The sequence below is a fragment of the Buteo buteo genome, chromosome 3 (assembly GCF_964188355.1).
Source record: "Buteo buteo chromosome 3, bButBut1.hap1.1, whole genome shotgun sequence".
In the NCBI taxonomy this organism is placed as follows: Eukaryota; Metazoa; Chordata; class Aves; order Accipitriformes; family Accipitridae; genus Buteo; species Buteo buteo.
In genome coordinates, this window is record NC_134173.1 from 43,027,695 (window position 1) to 43,043,887 (window position 16,193).

Consider the following 16,193-nt stretch of genomic DNA (forward strand, 5'->3'; position numbering starts at 1 on the left):
AATAAAACCAAAGTGCAGATTAAAGTAGCAAGGTCAGTTTTAGGTTATCAGGAAGGCCAAAATCACATTAGCAGTCTAAGAACAGCAAGTTGTAAATGACTTAATATTTAACATGTCATTCTATCGTTGCTACATGCATTCTAGTACAAATGATCCCTCTGAGAATGGCATACAGTTATCTACAGAAGAAAACAGTCCTTCCCCTACCTTACATTTCTGTGATCTTTTTATTTCTTACCTTTCAGGCCTGATCCTGCAGTCCTTACTCAGCAAAACTTCCAACGCAATCTGTCAGGTTAGTTTCTTACTTTTTCTTTATGCTACATAAAGCCCATTGGCTCTCTCAAAACATCTGAACACTAAATGATTAGAGTTTGAATTCCTAAAAATTCAGAAATTCTAAAAATATTTGTAACAGAAAATAATGTAATTAAGTACAGACCTAAGAGTATGAGGGCCAAATCCGGGAACAGATCTAGGCAGAAGCCTTGGGAACTGTCAGGACAGCAAGGTTGGCATCTGGTGAGTTAGGCACTTTCCTGATTAGCCAGCCACTTCTAGGATCACAGTTTTGGATGTAGACATCTTCAGTCTCCTTAAATACTGTTTTGTGCACCTGCATCCCTTTTTCAGATCTGGCCTTTTTTTATACTTGAATACATGATGTATCACATTAACATTATGCACAGACAATAAGAGAAGTGCCCTTAAAGTAAAATAAAATGATAATACAACATGATATCATAGCCATGTCTAGAAGAAGCTATTGTTCTTTTCTGTGCTTGGGTTAGGCACGTTTGTTTTAACAGCTTTTAACACTGTATCCCATTTACTATTCTTGTGCTCTAACTGCCTTTTCCTAAACTTGTGCTGAAATAAATCATTGCTGTCTTCATCCTCAGCCTCTGACACTATCTCCATTTTTTGGATAATCAATTTAATGAGGTCATGTTGCTTTTCCAACAGTGTTGATATATCTTTGAGCCTAAAAAAAAAAAAAAAGAAAAAAAAAGAAAACTATGCATACAGCAGGCTTTGTCATTTGGTTTCAAAGGACGTTTTAGTCATTAAAATTACAGATGCAAAAGACCTGACAGTCCTCAACTTCACCCTTCTGCTAACAAAGAATATTACCTGGAGTACATTTAATTTTTCAAGCTTCTCCAGGTTTCAGGAAATTGGATTAAAGGACAAAGTCCTGGTTCTTGAGAAAAGTAACTTACTATATACTTAAGATAAGAGCAACTTCACTCTCAAAATAAAATTCTGAACAGTTCTATCAAAAGCTTTTCCTATTGACTGAAGTAGTCTGGTAAGAAAAAAGGGTCAGATTTGCAATGGCAGTTAAGCATCGTCAAACAGTGAACTTCACAACTACTTTAACAGCATATGAGAGATACTGATAAGGCACTTACTGGTCTCTTTTAAAGTGCTATCCAAAGTGCAACTGATACAAATAAAGAGTTAACATCAGTTAGCATCATGCATACAGAACACAGTATCTATTATCTTTAAAGAAAAAATGAAAGAAATGGGAAATGTGTCTAGAAACTGTCTTCATAAAACTACCAAACAGGCTTTTTGAAAATCTACTTTTCAGAATGTCTAGACTCACAAAATTACAGCATGAAATATACATTGTGACTGAAAAGGTTCTCTGTGAAGAACAGTTTGGGGCTTCTTTAGATGTAGTTGCCTTTTTCTTTTTTTACAATAAAGTAAATATGTTTTACAAAGTGTGAAAACCACAAGAATTAAAATAGTGCAGCAATTAGCTAACATTAATATAAAGCAAAAAAAAATCCCACCCCAAATCAAAAACCAAAACCATTTACACTGAGCACTGACAGTAGGAATTGAACTCTGTTTTGAACTCTGGCAATAAAAAGATACTGGCAACACAGTAAAAGTTTTCAGCCAATATTTTCAGAGCAGTAAATATAACTTTCCATAGTGAAATGGCCACAAGTTATTGTATTCAAAATAATTTTATAATTTTATAAAATGATTGCTTTCTTCCCTCTCTGTGGGGAAAAAAAAAAAGAGTGTGTTCTATGCTGGTTCCTAACATACTGATGTAATATGGATTTGAAGAAATACTTGTTAAATTCCACGGTTTGCCTACATCTGTAGGGTGTATTCTCACCCCTTCAACTCTTGCTGAGTCCTTCATGCAAAAAAATACTCAATCAGAATCTGTGCAGGGAGACAAAAATTTAGTAGATTAAAAAAAAAAAAGGAGTAAAAAGAAGAAAAAAAAAAGAGGAAAAAAAGAGCAGGGGAGAGTGAGACAGAGTGAGAAAGAATAGATTTTCCTAGCTATACATTCACAGAAGGCTTTTCTGATACCATTCTTACAGATATATTGGTAACATGAGTAAGAAAAGCAAGTACAGAGAATTCCTTCCAAAGTTTTGGGAAACAGATTATTTGTTCAAAGGAGAACCAGAACACCAGTCTATTTTTGGGGAAACAATCTGAAGCAGATTTACCATCGGACCAGTGGAAAGTCAGTTACAGATTGTGTATATCTGCAAACCAATTGGAATTACATTAATTGTGAGTTTAAAATAACCCTTGAAAACCTCCATACACAAACCTCTAATTCTGAAATGCAAATGCATTTTCCCCATTATTTCAGTTTACATTAATGAGCTAAGAAGCCTGTCCTCTTTTTCTGCCATGGGATAAAAAGATTTCTCTACCACACAAGTATTTTGAAGGTAAATACATTACAGAATATAAAATACTGAGTTACCATAGTGAGGGAGCTTACTTAAGGACACTAGATACACTGAATTTTACTGTTCAGGTACAGTATGGGGCTTTAGAACACTTTTTTAAACAGGAGTATATTTGTAATATTGATTCTACTTATTTTTACAGCAGAACAGAACAAATACCTGTATTTCTGCTTCAGAACTTCCAGTTCTAATGTTGTATCAGTGCTCTGTGCATCTGTGGTAGAGTCCTCACACCCAAAGCAGTACTGGAACACGCTCTAAACAAAACATGGAACCGAACTGAAACCAGGTATTGTAGTCTGACAACAGATTAAAATTCCCAAATAAGTGAGTGGTAACAGTCTCCACAAAGTGTTAAAAATTGAAAATAGTTTCTGTTATGAAGTTATTTTTTGTATATTAAACATTTGTTTTGCAAAATTTGTTTAATCAGAAAATTCAGTCTACCAACAACAGCTTAAATGAAAAGTAAACTAATAAAAGAAGAAATGCCAAAAGGGAGTAATTCTATTTTCTGCCTGAATAACTTCTGTAGCTTGTCTCGCTTAATAAAGTCACAGATCACTGAGAATTCAGACACTAATTATATCTGAATAAGTTAGGCTGCACTTAAACTGATTTATCATTTTCACTGAAGATAGTCAAGGTCTAATCACAATTCCACTGATGTCAGTTAATGATTGAGTCTTATTAATGCAATGTTCCTAGCAATCTGTGTACAAAGTAAGCCCATCATATCACATCTTACTAAGAATTCTTTAGTCTAAGATTCACCATCTTACCATAAATCCACAGTATCTCGGCCTGTTGGGATATACAGTGATTGATTCCTGGTCCACCCGACTTAAGAACCAAAATGGTAGCTTCTTCTCTAAGTTGGTGTGAAGATTAACCTAAACATAGTTTTGTATTTAGAATAAGACATATTCTCTTAAGACACATCATCATTTGAAAATAACCATCATGTCATTATATTCAAATCACTATTACTAGATGTCAAGTCTCAGAGGATATCTATGCTGCAAACAATGGTGTAATATTTGAACAGTCCAACCCAGACACTAAAACCAGCCAGGTATAGCAGTATTGAGTATCTCAGCAGAATTCATTATTCCACATAGATGCACACTCTTAAAACTAAAATGGTTCCAAAACTGAGTTAGCTCTTGTGTAATGGCTTCAATAGCTCCTTAGTATACCGTGGGTTGCAGTATAGAATTACAGGGCAGAAATGTTCAAAAGACAGAATACCTATCATAGCCATGGGTTTTAAGACCAAATAATAATAATGGGAAAGAGAGTGATCCTTCTCTCTTTAATTGTGCTATATCCTTTTACTAGATTATGACAGAGTCAGTATAGATTAAGATGACAGTGGAATGCCTGTGAGAAAAGGAGTTTTCCCTTGGGTAGAAACAAGTATGTTACATGAGTGCCTTTTCAGGTGATGCTACCTTTCCAGTCATTCTCAAATTGCTACAGAAATACTGAGCATATATATCTAAAAGAACAGGATGTACAGTATAAGCTTATTGTGGACAACCATAATCCTGACAAACATACACAAGGTTACATGCTTAATAAAGATTTCGTAGTACTGTCTGAAGTTGCAAGACAACATCCTTCCTGAGCATTCCATTGGCAAAGAAATACCTAAACAGGTGAAAAGCATTAACTGCTACAAGAGCTGCCCTTATACCTCTGCTTTAGTCATTTTTATCTCTAGCAAAAGAAGTATCTCTTGGGAGGAGATGTTACTCTAAAAGAGAATTCTTCGAATATGCTTGAACTAAAAAAGTACAGCACACACTTTAAAGTTACATGACTACCAGAAGTTATTTCTGAGCTGTTATTGTTCTTGGGTATTCTGTCTGTGCACACCTCTTTTCTTTATGCTCAGCCACTAGGTAGGCTCTGAAACTTTTTAGAAAATGCAAAGCCAGCAGGGAACTTAGGCAAAGCCACTCCCTGCATCAATTTTATGAATGGTTTGTTCCTCTCACAATACAGACTTTGAGCAGAACTTCAAGGAAACATGAGGACAGACAGTTTCTAAGAACATGTTAGTGAGAAATAATCTTTATTCTTTATTTGACAGATGTATACTGTGGGTATTTCCACTTGTGAAAGTCAAGCTTGATATACAGTTCACCAGAAAAATAGCTTGTGAAAAACTGTGTGCCAAATTTATCATTTCTTAAAATGAAAATTTATGAAGTTGTGCTGTTGCCCTAGCCCCAGTATGTAAGATGTAAGAACTACATTTGAAAAAGCTACTTGGAAAATACCTAAGATGCACATAGTTTTCAAAAATATATAGGTTACTAAACTCTTCTGACTTCAACAGAAATTCTGTTAGGTGTCTTCATATATCTTAAGGTAACTAAAACCATTTAGAAATGTCATGTTAAGTTCCTTAGTCATACCTGGTATTGCATGGTATCTTGTCAGTACACAGACCAGTGTGAGCCTTCAGTATACTGCAATGAATTTGGTGTCCTTTCGATTTCTGTATACCTTAACCTTCTTTCCACTGCATCAATTCTCTCCTTAAAAGGCAACTCTCCAATTTCAAACATTGTGTTTAGTCATTTTGAGATTCTGTTGCTGGAATAACTCAGAAGTCATCAAACTGACTGTTCAAAAGTTCTTTAAAAATGCATTTGCCTATACATTTCCTTGACAATGACTCACATGACTGAAAATGAGATTCAGAATAGGATGCCCATGTTCACCAAGTTGCTTTACAGAGATGCTAAGATGTTAGATAGGGATGTTGATGATAAATCAGCTAATTATTTCAATGGTATTCTAACAATGATGCCTACTTCCTATAGTTGGTGCTTCTATGGTATACTACTTACCTGCATTGCAATCCTTTTGAGTGCAGCATATTTTTGTACTTCAGCTATGTCCCCAACAGCTAAACCAATCTAAAAACACCAAGAAAGATTTCACTATTTTTTCAGAGTCTGTGACTTCAACTGTATATCTTATTCATATTTAAATAAAAAATGACTTGACTCAAAAGTTAAATTTGTTTCACTTGAATTTGGAAATATACCCCTTTTGTCCATATTTGGAAAATCCATATCAAGAAATGTAGTAAGCTTTTTTAATGCCATCTATCTGTCTACCAGTAAGGCATGAAAGAGCTACTTCAAAGATTTGTCATGAATAACACCCCTTCTTTTTGATTCTTCATTACTGCTGTTATGTTAAAAAAGTTGTTGATCTCTCTATTGACTAGGATCATGGCAGCAATAAACAACTTAAAAACCTGAATAGTTTGATTTTTATTGCTCAGCTCATATAAAAACCTGATATCCTAAAAAAAAATAAAAATTGATGTTCAACGGAACATGGCTGTAGACGTATTAAATATTTTCTCTCTTTCTCACCATTACCAGGTTTTCTGATTCTTTTTGTTCAGGTCAGGCTCATTAGTTAGTTTTAACACTACTGCTGACTGTTGTTTTTCGTGGAATGAAGATCTGGGTTTTGGGTTTTTTTTAAAAAAAATATTGTTAGTGCTGGGTTATGATACAGAAAGGGGTTGAACAACTAAGACTATGTCTACTCTAGGAGGCACACATTTATCAAAGTACTTCTTAAAATCACTGTTCCCCAATTTTTTTAACAAGACTTTATAATGACACATTGCAGCTCCAATTCAAATTCCATCACAGTTACTACCTAAAGATATACAAGATAACCCTGCAAGACTTAACTGTGGGAAAATACTCAGAACAGTAAACTGGAGGGAAAATGAGTCCAGGGAAAGGCAACTTTTTAATATTTTACTGAAAAATATAAATTTGTTAAATAATGAATGAATGCCACGAATCAGCACTGAAGAAATTCTATATGCCAAAAATTCTGTATAAACCTGTGCTTATCCACTTTTGTACATTAATAAGTAGTTTACTTACTAGCAAGTTCATAAGAAGGATTGGAATAAGCAAGGTAAATATTATGAGAACTGTGTAACTCAGGAATGGATATGGCAATTCACTGCTTAGTAATGGATCAAGGAATGCATCATGGTAATTAATGTCTCCCAGCATCATGGCAAATGTCTTCATTACAGAAAGCAGAGGTGTGCTATACGTTTGCTGCAAAAAGAAGAAATACCAATCAAGAAAAAAATCCGAACCAATGAAATTTGTAAATAACCTCTTGAGATTCTTTAGTCAAAAATAGTTAAATTTTTATCATTATAAATACTATGCCATTTGACTAACCTGTGAACCCAAAAGGACAAAGAAACTAAGTCCAAAGGCCAATATCAGGAAAAAGAAAACGACAGCAATCCGAATCAAAGTCCTCAAAATTTCCCAGAACATCACAACATAGATGCCATAGTTTTCAAACCTAGGCAATAAGGAAAGACATGCAAAATTAAATACTGAAGTTAGAGTTCCTCACACTTATATATCTAAGGCAATAAATAAGCTTGTTTTTCATGTGTGAAAAGAGACATTTTGCCTCTCTGAGACATTCTGAGATGGTATAAATATATTGTACTTTCACATCCAAAAGAATGCCAGCGGTCTTATTTACAGCAAGCCTAAACTACATAATTGTATATTTTAATGCACCAGAGCAGTACTTCTGCAAGATACTATTTTTCATGGACAACTTTTACTCTCTCCATAGTCACAGACAGTACAATATTGTACAACTGTTGTACTCAGAATAATAACATTAGGAAATAATCCATTTTTTTTCTGCTTTTCGAAGCAAATTAGCAACCAGAACAAAGGACAATGGGCACCATGATCCATCTAGCAGCGACATGCCTGATTTAAAAAGATTTTGCTTTTTATGACACTACAAAGTATGGAAAACAAGCAAACAAAAAGAAACACATTGCTCAGGAAGAGAAGGGGAGTAGCATAATATTAAGACACCTGTGCTTCCAACAACAGTCTGTCATCTGGCAAGCCTCTCCCATTTTTGGCTTACACAAAAACTAGATCTCAGAACATGAGTTGTTAGAAAGCAGATTAAACTACTTTTTCCCCCAAACGTGAACTTGGGAGTTTATGCCCTCTGCCAGATTCGGGGATCAGATGACTGTTTTATGCTATAACAGTAGCAACTGAAAAAATCCCTCCACAGTATTTTCCCCCTGAAAATTATGTGCAAGGCTGAAAAGATCAACCTGGAAGCAAAGCAAACCTGATCTCCTATTTACTAGGCTTTTATTAGGCAAAACTCCATTGAATGGAGGTACAGGTTGCTTTGAGAAGAGATGGCCTGAATGAGTTAGAAAAATGATGTGTAGAGTTCTACTGCTATACAAATGAGAAATATTCAGGCCAGGGAAGCATTTCATCTAGCAGAAGGAGGAAGGTTGGGCAATCATGAATTTACTTTTTACTGTTTAGGTTCAACCCTCATTTTGCCCACAGCACAAAGCAGAGGAGAGAGGATGTACCCATTCATTAGTCATGTAAGGTCAGACACAGGTAGGATAAGGTTTGCGAGCAGAGGCAGTACCATAAAGATGCTCTCTCTTTATGACATTAACTCTGTTTACAAACCTTGTCCTTGAACATCTCAACCATAGTAAAATCATCCTGAAATTAATCAGCAAATGCTGTGTTTTCCTGTCTGCCAAACCTTATGGGAGTGATTAGTGAATATATACAATAAGAATCAGAAGAGCATATACGCAGTGTTATCACATACTGTCATCCTTATTTTCTGAACAGCTCCAGATCACCACTTTTTTGCTGATCAGCCACACCTCATCTTTGTGCAAGGCAGTCTTTCTCAGGCACAAACATGTTGAATTTATTAATCTTAAGCACTACACCCACACTATTTTTCCCTCTACCCAGCTCTCCTGCAGTCCATGACTCTCGGATACTATTGTACCAGTGACAGCATTAAGATCATTAATGGCAATAAGTAGACCTAATGTCAACTAAAGAAATAATTTCATCCATTGTAATTCTTTTACAGGAAACTATGGTTTAGAAAAGTGGGGTGTGCCATTTAACCTGTAAAATGATAAAAGAATTTACCTTCTCCCAGGTAAAAAAAAGACTTCCTTTTGCCTCTTGTGATTTGAAGTTTTTTTTTTTAAGTGAAAGTCTATATAGTATAATGAAACACATTTTTAAAAAGACATACATGGTGGCTTTGCTTGCTTAACATTAAAATAAATCTTGTTACTTCTTTAGTTGCCATAACACATGCTGTGATTCCCTACATGAAAAACACTAAAAACTACTTTACAGTTCATTAGGTTAAAATTTTTTTATGGTCCTAATCTGGAAACTTGTATAGCTTGAAAAAATAAAGATAAAAAATAGGGCTATCATACTTGAACAGGCACGCTTTAGGATATGTAAAATATCTGAAAATATTAAAAAGTATTTTATCGTAAAGCATGTAATAACTTTTACCGTTGCAGGTAAAGCAAGAAGTTCATCCAAGACAAGTATACAGCAATTGCTCCACATTCCCACTGCAAATGAGCTGGTGTATTAATAAACAAAGAAGACACAAAAATTATGCTTGTAGTATAAATTGTCCAGTCCAGTAGATTTGAGTAATCCAACAAATATTTCAATTTCTAGGATTTAAGAGAGACAGATACATATTTACAAGTCATGCATCATTAAAGCACTGAATTCAATACACTATTTAAATAGTCTTCTCACTTTTAATCATGTATAAATTGGTATTTCCCTTTTAATTAGGGAAAAATCAGATTTATTTAAATATCACTTAAACTGCTATGCAAGCACACTGTCTGATTAATGTTATTTATGTATTTACCTGCTGAATCAGCTGAAATATTTCTTTGCAGATTCCCAGTAAACTCATTATTAAAACTAAACACATACACACCCTTGTGAAGTATGAGTTCTGAAACAAAAATCAGAGCACAAAGCAAATTAGAAATTCTTAAATGAACATTTATTTCAGCTCTACCTACTACATATACGTTACATTGCCAAGTTAAGAAACTCTGTTAGCTTGCTTCATATAAACTTATTACTATCTAAATTCTGTTCTACTAGTATTTATTATGAAATACATGTCATGTATATTGTGTTTAAGTAATTCAAGTATGAAAGTTTGAGCATTCCCATGATAAATGGTTGCTATGCAGCTTCCTTACTACTACTGTTCAAGTTTGGGAACTGAAATTGCAGTATCTATGCATTTTCAGTATGTTTTGCCACTGGATGAACATAAAGACAAATTCTGTTGTCCATAACTTCACTACCATAGTGTAGTATCCAGAACAGCAATAGAAGTCTTTGGACAAATTGGAAGCCCTGGCACCCTTATTATGTGGCTGCTGCCTTTGATGTCTCCCTTTACAACCAGTATAGGGAAAGACAACTTTGTTGTGAAAAGCCTTCTATTGGCATAGATAACAATAGTGAATTTCATCTTTAATAAGAGACATCTTTAATAATAAGAGCTAATTCCCCATCTGAGGGGTTCGTTAACTCATAGGGAGACCACCAATCCATGGCACTTGCTTTTCAGTGGTGCTGCAATACACATCAGCATCTGCCCCATTGCGATGTCCCTTTCCAACCTGCGTTAAGAGTATAGCACCATGTTCTGTAACACTGTTCTTCCTGAAGAGTTGGCTTTCCCCACTCCATTCCCATTACTGGGTCATTAGGACACCATTTCCTCCAGTGCATGACATTTCATGTACACTGCTGTTACTCTAGTCTCTCAGGCAGCACCTTCATGAGTCCTGTTCAGTGCACTGCCTCTCCACCAGCTGGCATCCCTGCTCACTGAAGGACAGGACTCCCTCTTCCAACTGTGCATCTTCCACCCAGTCTCTGATGATTCAAGGACCTGGGTCAGTCTGAGTTATTCCTCCGTCTGCTGTATGCAGCTCCTGCCATTCTCCTGTCTTCCACCAGGAAAATCAGTGAGTTAGTGGAGCATGAATTCTTCCAGTTCTGCAAGTTCTTCTGGCTTCTGAATCTTTGAGAATCTCGCATGTACTGGGCTGGGCTGTGTATGTGATTCTCCAGATGTTTTCATATATCAGGATATCCTCATGAACCTTTTATATCCCTTGATTTCATTTTATTTCATATTTCTACTAGCATATGCTTTCTGAGTTTCTATTTCACCTTTATGTCTTTTATCTCCCCAAAGAACTGTAAAATATTTTCTTGCCTCTTTTTTTTTTCTTGCCAAAATCCTTCATTTTATTGAAAAAAATCACTTATTTGAAATGGACCATTCAAAAAGTTTGCCACACAACAAAATCTTGTCCCCATTAACACCAGTACGTTACCGTTTCAGGGCTAATGACACAGGTGTCTCTTCTCAGAATATATGACTTAATGTTGTGGAGACAGAGCTCTGTGACTTTCCTGCCCTTCACATGGGCACAGGAGTGTAACACTATGTATGAGTTGTACTCACAGGTTCAATAAACCACAGAATTTGCATTTTCCTTTCTGGAAGTTTAGTACAATGTTCAGCTTAGGGATAACACAGCCTTCTTAAAAGACAGAATACTGCTTAGTTTTAACTGCAGGAAGGAAACACTTACAAAAAGGACATCAACCAGTCACACCAATGTCTTTCTTTTCTAAAGCCTCATTCTCCTGTAGCGGTGGACTTGGCAAGTCTAACTTCTTCAGTTCTCTATGATGTCCTAATTATTGCAGTTCCAGCTTCTGAAAAAAAGTTGGAGCTTTGTCTCTTAATAACCCAAAAGTATCTATGGAGGACAGGTTTATCCCGAGACAGGCTCCATCCTTGCTTGCCTTCCTTACAGAAACATAGAATCATAGAATCATTTAGGTTGGAAAAGACCTTCAAGATCATCAAGTCCAAACATCAACCATGCCCACTAAACCATGTTCTGGAGTACCTTGTCCATGTGCTTTTTGAGTACCTCCAGGGATGGTGACTCAACCACTTCCCTGGGCAGCCTATTCCAATGCCTGACAACCCTCTCAGTAAAGAAATTTTTCCTAATATCCAACCTAAATCTCCCTTGCCGCAACTTGAGGCCATTTCCTCTTGTCCTATCTCCAGCCACCTGAGACAGAAGTGATCAGCACCCACCTCACTACAACCCCCCTTTGAGGCAGCTGTAGAGAGCGATAAGGTCTCCCCTCAGCCTCCTTTTCTCCAGACTAAACAACCCCAGTTCTCTCAGCCACTCCTCGTAAGACTTGTGCTTCAGGCCCCTCACCATCTTCATTGCCCTTCTCTGGACACACTCCAGCACCTCAATGTCTTTCCTGTAGTGAGGGGCCCAAAACTGAACACAGTACTCGAGGTGTGGCCTCACCAGTGCCAAGTACAGTGGAACAACCACCTCCCTGCTCCTGCTGGCCACACTATTTCTGATTTCTGATTTTGTCTTATGGCCCTAACTAAAGCATCATTTCCATCCAATGCATATCATGAATGAGATCACTATTCATAAACTACTGGAGCAGTCCCATACCTATCACAGTTGTGACTGAGACTCAGATATGCAAAAGTTACTATGATGCATATGTGCTTTGCTACCTAATCAAGTTTTTCATTCTGAGATACCATAATTCCAAAATGGGGGTATATCATTCACATTTTGGCACAACACAACTTTTTCTATTTTTTTTTCTTTCAATTTTATAAACAGGGATTATAGGAAACAACCAATATACTTAAAAATCTTTCACAGAGTTTTCCATCCATATATGACTGAATTCTGTTGTTACATTTTTCACTACTGTGGTACATGAGGTAGCCATATACAGACTGGCAAAAATTGTTCTGTCCTAGCCTCATAGTTTTTGAGCCTAATGAAGAAATACTGGGCCTGCAAGGGAAAGTAATATATATTATGGGCAAAGAAAGATGTATCTGAATACCCAAAAGCACTTTATTATTGGCTACTCTTTCTATGTCAAATTTTAAATGTGCAATATCCAGCTATTTTGGTTGAAAATTAAAAGGACATAGAAAGCTAAAGAATCCACTGTTTTCTGTCTTTTCATAATTAAATACACCTTAATCCTTTTTCTTCAACACTAAAGAAATATTCACTTCAGGGAAGAATTACAAGTAACCATGTACCAGACGTAAAATTTTCAGAAAAGATTAAAAATAAGAAACAAGAACTGAAAATTATCTACAGAAGTTGCTGCTGAATGTTTAAAAATACACACTTCAATTCTGTTCCTTAGAGTTGCTAAATCATAAATAATTCTAGAAATTTAAATAATCATACCTTTTTGCTATAAAAATTCTAAATATATTGTAACTAATAAGGAAACTCAGTACCTCATATTCTAATGGTCTTGCTTCATAGATCTCTGTTCCATTCAGAGGTCTTCCTGGCTGTATGTGAGTGACCAGAAGAGTCAGTGGGATGAGACCAAGAGAATATATGCCTAAATTCATTAGATGTGCTCGAAACCCATAGGCCATCCTTGAAAGTGAGAACGTGAAAGTTACAACACTTTACAAATTTAGAAGAGCATGCATTCAAATGTAACAGCCAACAATGTTTTCAAGATGAGGAAATAAACATTTCTTAAAATGTCCTTTTGTGATGAATGTGTTCATCGAGCTTTATGTGGACAATAGTGTATTGGCCATTCTGAAATATTCCTTTTCTTTTTAACTCGGCAATCCTATTATATATTTTTGCAATAAAGCAGAAACAAAGATAGTGGTTGTCTTTGCTGTAAATATCAAAGAATCACTACTAAATACTAAGCTACATTTTATACAATAATCATCAGCATATTCTAAATATGCTTGTGAGAGGTTATATGGAAAAGACATTTGCTTCAGTCAACACTATAAATATGTACACCTTAGTAAACAACTCTCAGGCACAACAGCCTTCACCCTGACATGCAGTATTATAATTTATGTACATTACAATACACGTACCATTTCATAAGCAAATATTCTTTACACACGGGATGACTGAGTAGCTCCATCCGATTGTGGCGTACCATGGCCTACAAAACAAGAAAGCAGAAGGATCAAATTTATCTCATCTAGCTAAGTAAAGTGCTTACAAAACTGGCTAAGCCACCTTCTTTACTTGAATATTAGCCGAATCAAAAGTAAAATGTCTGTGAGATATTGCAAAGTTCTTTTGTTTATGCACTCCGGTCCAAAGCTATTACTATCATGCGTTCTCTGCCTACTGAGGCATTCAGCTTCTCTCCCGCTGCTCTGTTAGTCTATTTCAATCTTTAAAAAATTGTACAGACTATTGCCAACTACACCTGTGAGTTGACCAAGTTTTCTGGTTACATTTAACAAGAAAATACTTATTTATTTATTATTTGACAGTATACCAAGTCTAATTGCCTACAGGAAGCCCAAAAAGTAACTGACTAACCCAGAAAGTTTGTTCTGTAAACATTTTCTGACAAAGAATGACAGAACATACTGGCAATGTGAAAGAACAGCAAAATGTGTTTTAGGCACAGGAAGTGTTTTGCAATTAGCATATGAAAAAATCAGTTTTGTCAGGTTTTTCAAAGCCTTACATTCCAGTGCATGGTCACTACAATGACTGGAGTATGGGGTTTTTTGATGTATTACCTGCATGTACAGCACGTTCTCTTGAAAAATTCATAGTTGTTTAAATAAACTTAAGAATTTTTATCTAAAACTAAAAGAAATGTTATTTATTACTTAGACCATAAGAACTTTAGCCCATACTTCATTTCAATATACTTTAAATATACAGAGTTATGGGCTTTGGAGAAGAAATATTATAATGAAAAATTCAAACCTCTTGATTTTATCTAAAGCAAGACAGCATGGAATGATGTCACAGTAAAATAAAGAACTTACTTACATTTAAAGTGGTAAGTGGTTCATAGAAAATGTCTTCACCATCCTTTAGTTTCTTGTTAAGCGTCAGGGGACACTGGAGATATCTGAAGTTATATTCAATCTGAATAATAAACATGCACCAGCATTTAAATGTGATTAAACTGATAATCTAAGACTGAGACAATGTGCTTAATTTAAAAAAGGTTATCCTTTAGAGAAAAAAAGGACATATTGTATCAAATTAGAACACTGATGTATATTGATTGTTAGTTTCTCTGTCAGTGAACGCATGCCATCAAGATACACATCTATGACTAAGATGATTAAACAGCCGTTTTGAATTGTAAAATAAAAAGCACACATTTCTTCTTAAAATATTACAGTTTAAAAAGGTCACTCTCATAACTAATTTGTTTTAATGTTGACTTTGGAGAAAAGCTTGTGTTTAAAAGTTATATGGCTTTGATAACACAATATAAAGAAAATGTACAGTAGCAGAAAAATTGAAAGTTTTCTGTTAATGATGTAGTCAGAATCCAATATAATAATTGATAAGGTGGTTTTCAATATGGCTTCAAAGATAACATAACTGTAGAACATTCACACCTCCTTAGCATTGTGAAAGCAATCTATTGCTTAAGATTTTGGACAAGAATTTACAAAAAAGAAACATGTTGGACTCTAAATTACTGATGACAATTGCATTACTTATGATTGGCATGCTTCTGATATGCATAAATAGATATTATGTCTTCTATTACTGTTTTTTTGAAATATCCATAACCTCTGATACCCAGCTTGATTGCAAGAATTAACACAGCAAAGATAAAGTCCATAGATTGCTCAGGTTTAATGTTATACTTGTGAAAATGCATAAGCATGAAGATTACAGAAACTGAACTTCAAAGCTGTTTACAGCCCAAAGGATAAAATAAGATCAGTCACCTGTGTTTTCTGTTAAGATCTGATATTCATCTATAAGTGTATCTTATCCATAGGAACTTGACATATACATTAAAGTATACATATTGTGTACTTTCCAAACTTTCAAGTCACAAATGTGCTCATTTCAGTGTCACAGAGGCAATAAAGAGAATTAAATCAGTGGCTTTGCTGAGAAAAAAAACAAAAGAGACTAAGAGTTGAAGATTGCTAGTATCTGATGAAGTGATATTTAAAAGTCATCCTAATACTGAGGAGTTTTTTGCCAAATACATATTAAAAGCACAGATTCAAATACAGTTATTGGTGAATAACTACTGAATTATTCACAAATCAAGTTTAAGTATTGGCTGATTTCAATTTACAAACTACAGAACTATAATTGCAACTATAGAAAATATTTAAGAGGTATTAGAATTTAGTTCAGTATTAGTAGCTAAAAGCCAAGCTGATGATTTTGCAACTTAATTATTATCCAAATAATGTACTACTGCTAACATATAGCCAGGCACATTGTGACATATTCTATCATAAGACCGTAAAATGTACTGTCTTCATAAATTTTGTCATCCACTTACATAGAAGTCTCGACTTGTCTTTTCCTCTGAAGACTCAATTATGCAGTTGTCCAAAACCAGCTTTGTAGATGAACAGAAAAGTGAATTAAGGTGATATAAATAATGTTCATCAGAAAGAATA

General features: G+C 35.1%; 1 protein-coding gene across 1 annotated transcript in view; it reads right to left on the reverse strand.

The window, feature by feature from the left end:
• Window positions 1-753: 753 nt before the first annotated feature.
• TRPA1 (transient receptor potential cation channel subfamily A member 1) overlaps window positions 754-16,193 on the reverse strand; it is a 36,340-nt gene continuing 20,900 nt past the window's right edge. The window contains exons 16-27 of the mRNA XM_075024349.1: window positions 16,073-16,132; window positions 14,575-14,673; window positions 13,650-13,720; window positions 13,032-13,179; window positions 9,540-9,629; window positions 9,164-9,333; window positions 6,989-7,118; window positions 6,677-6,859; window positions 5,609-5,677; window positions 3,527-3,637; window positions 2,904-3,001; window positions 754-985 (exon numbers count right to left, since the gene is read on the reverse strand). Of these exons, the coding sequence (XP_074880450.1) occupies window positions 754-985; window positions 2,904-3,001; window positions 3,527-3,637; window positions 5,609-5,677; window positions 6,677-6,859; window positions 6,989-7,118; window positions 9,164-9,333; window positions 9,540-9,629; window positions 13,032-13,179; window positions 13,650-13,720; window positions 14,575-14,673; window positions 16,073-16,132 (1,461 nt within the window). The remainder of the gene's footprint in view (window positions 986-2,903; window positions 3,002-3,526; window positions 3,638-5,608; window positions 5,678-6,676; window positions 6,860-6,988; window positions 7,119-9,163; window positions 9,334-9,539; window positions 9,630-13,031; window positions 13,180-13,649; window positions 13,721-14,574; window positions 14,674-16,072; window positions 16,133-16,193) is intronic.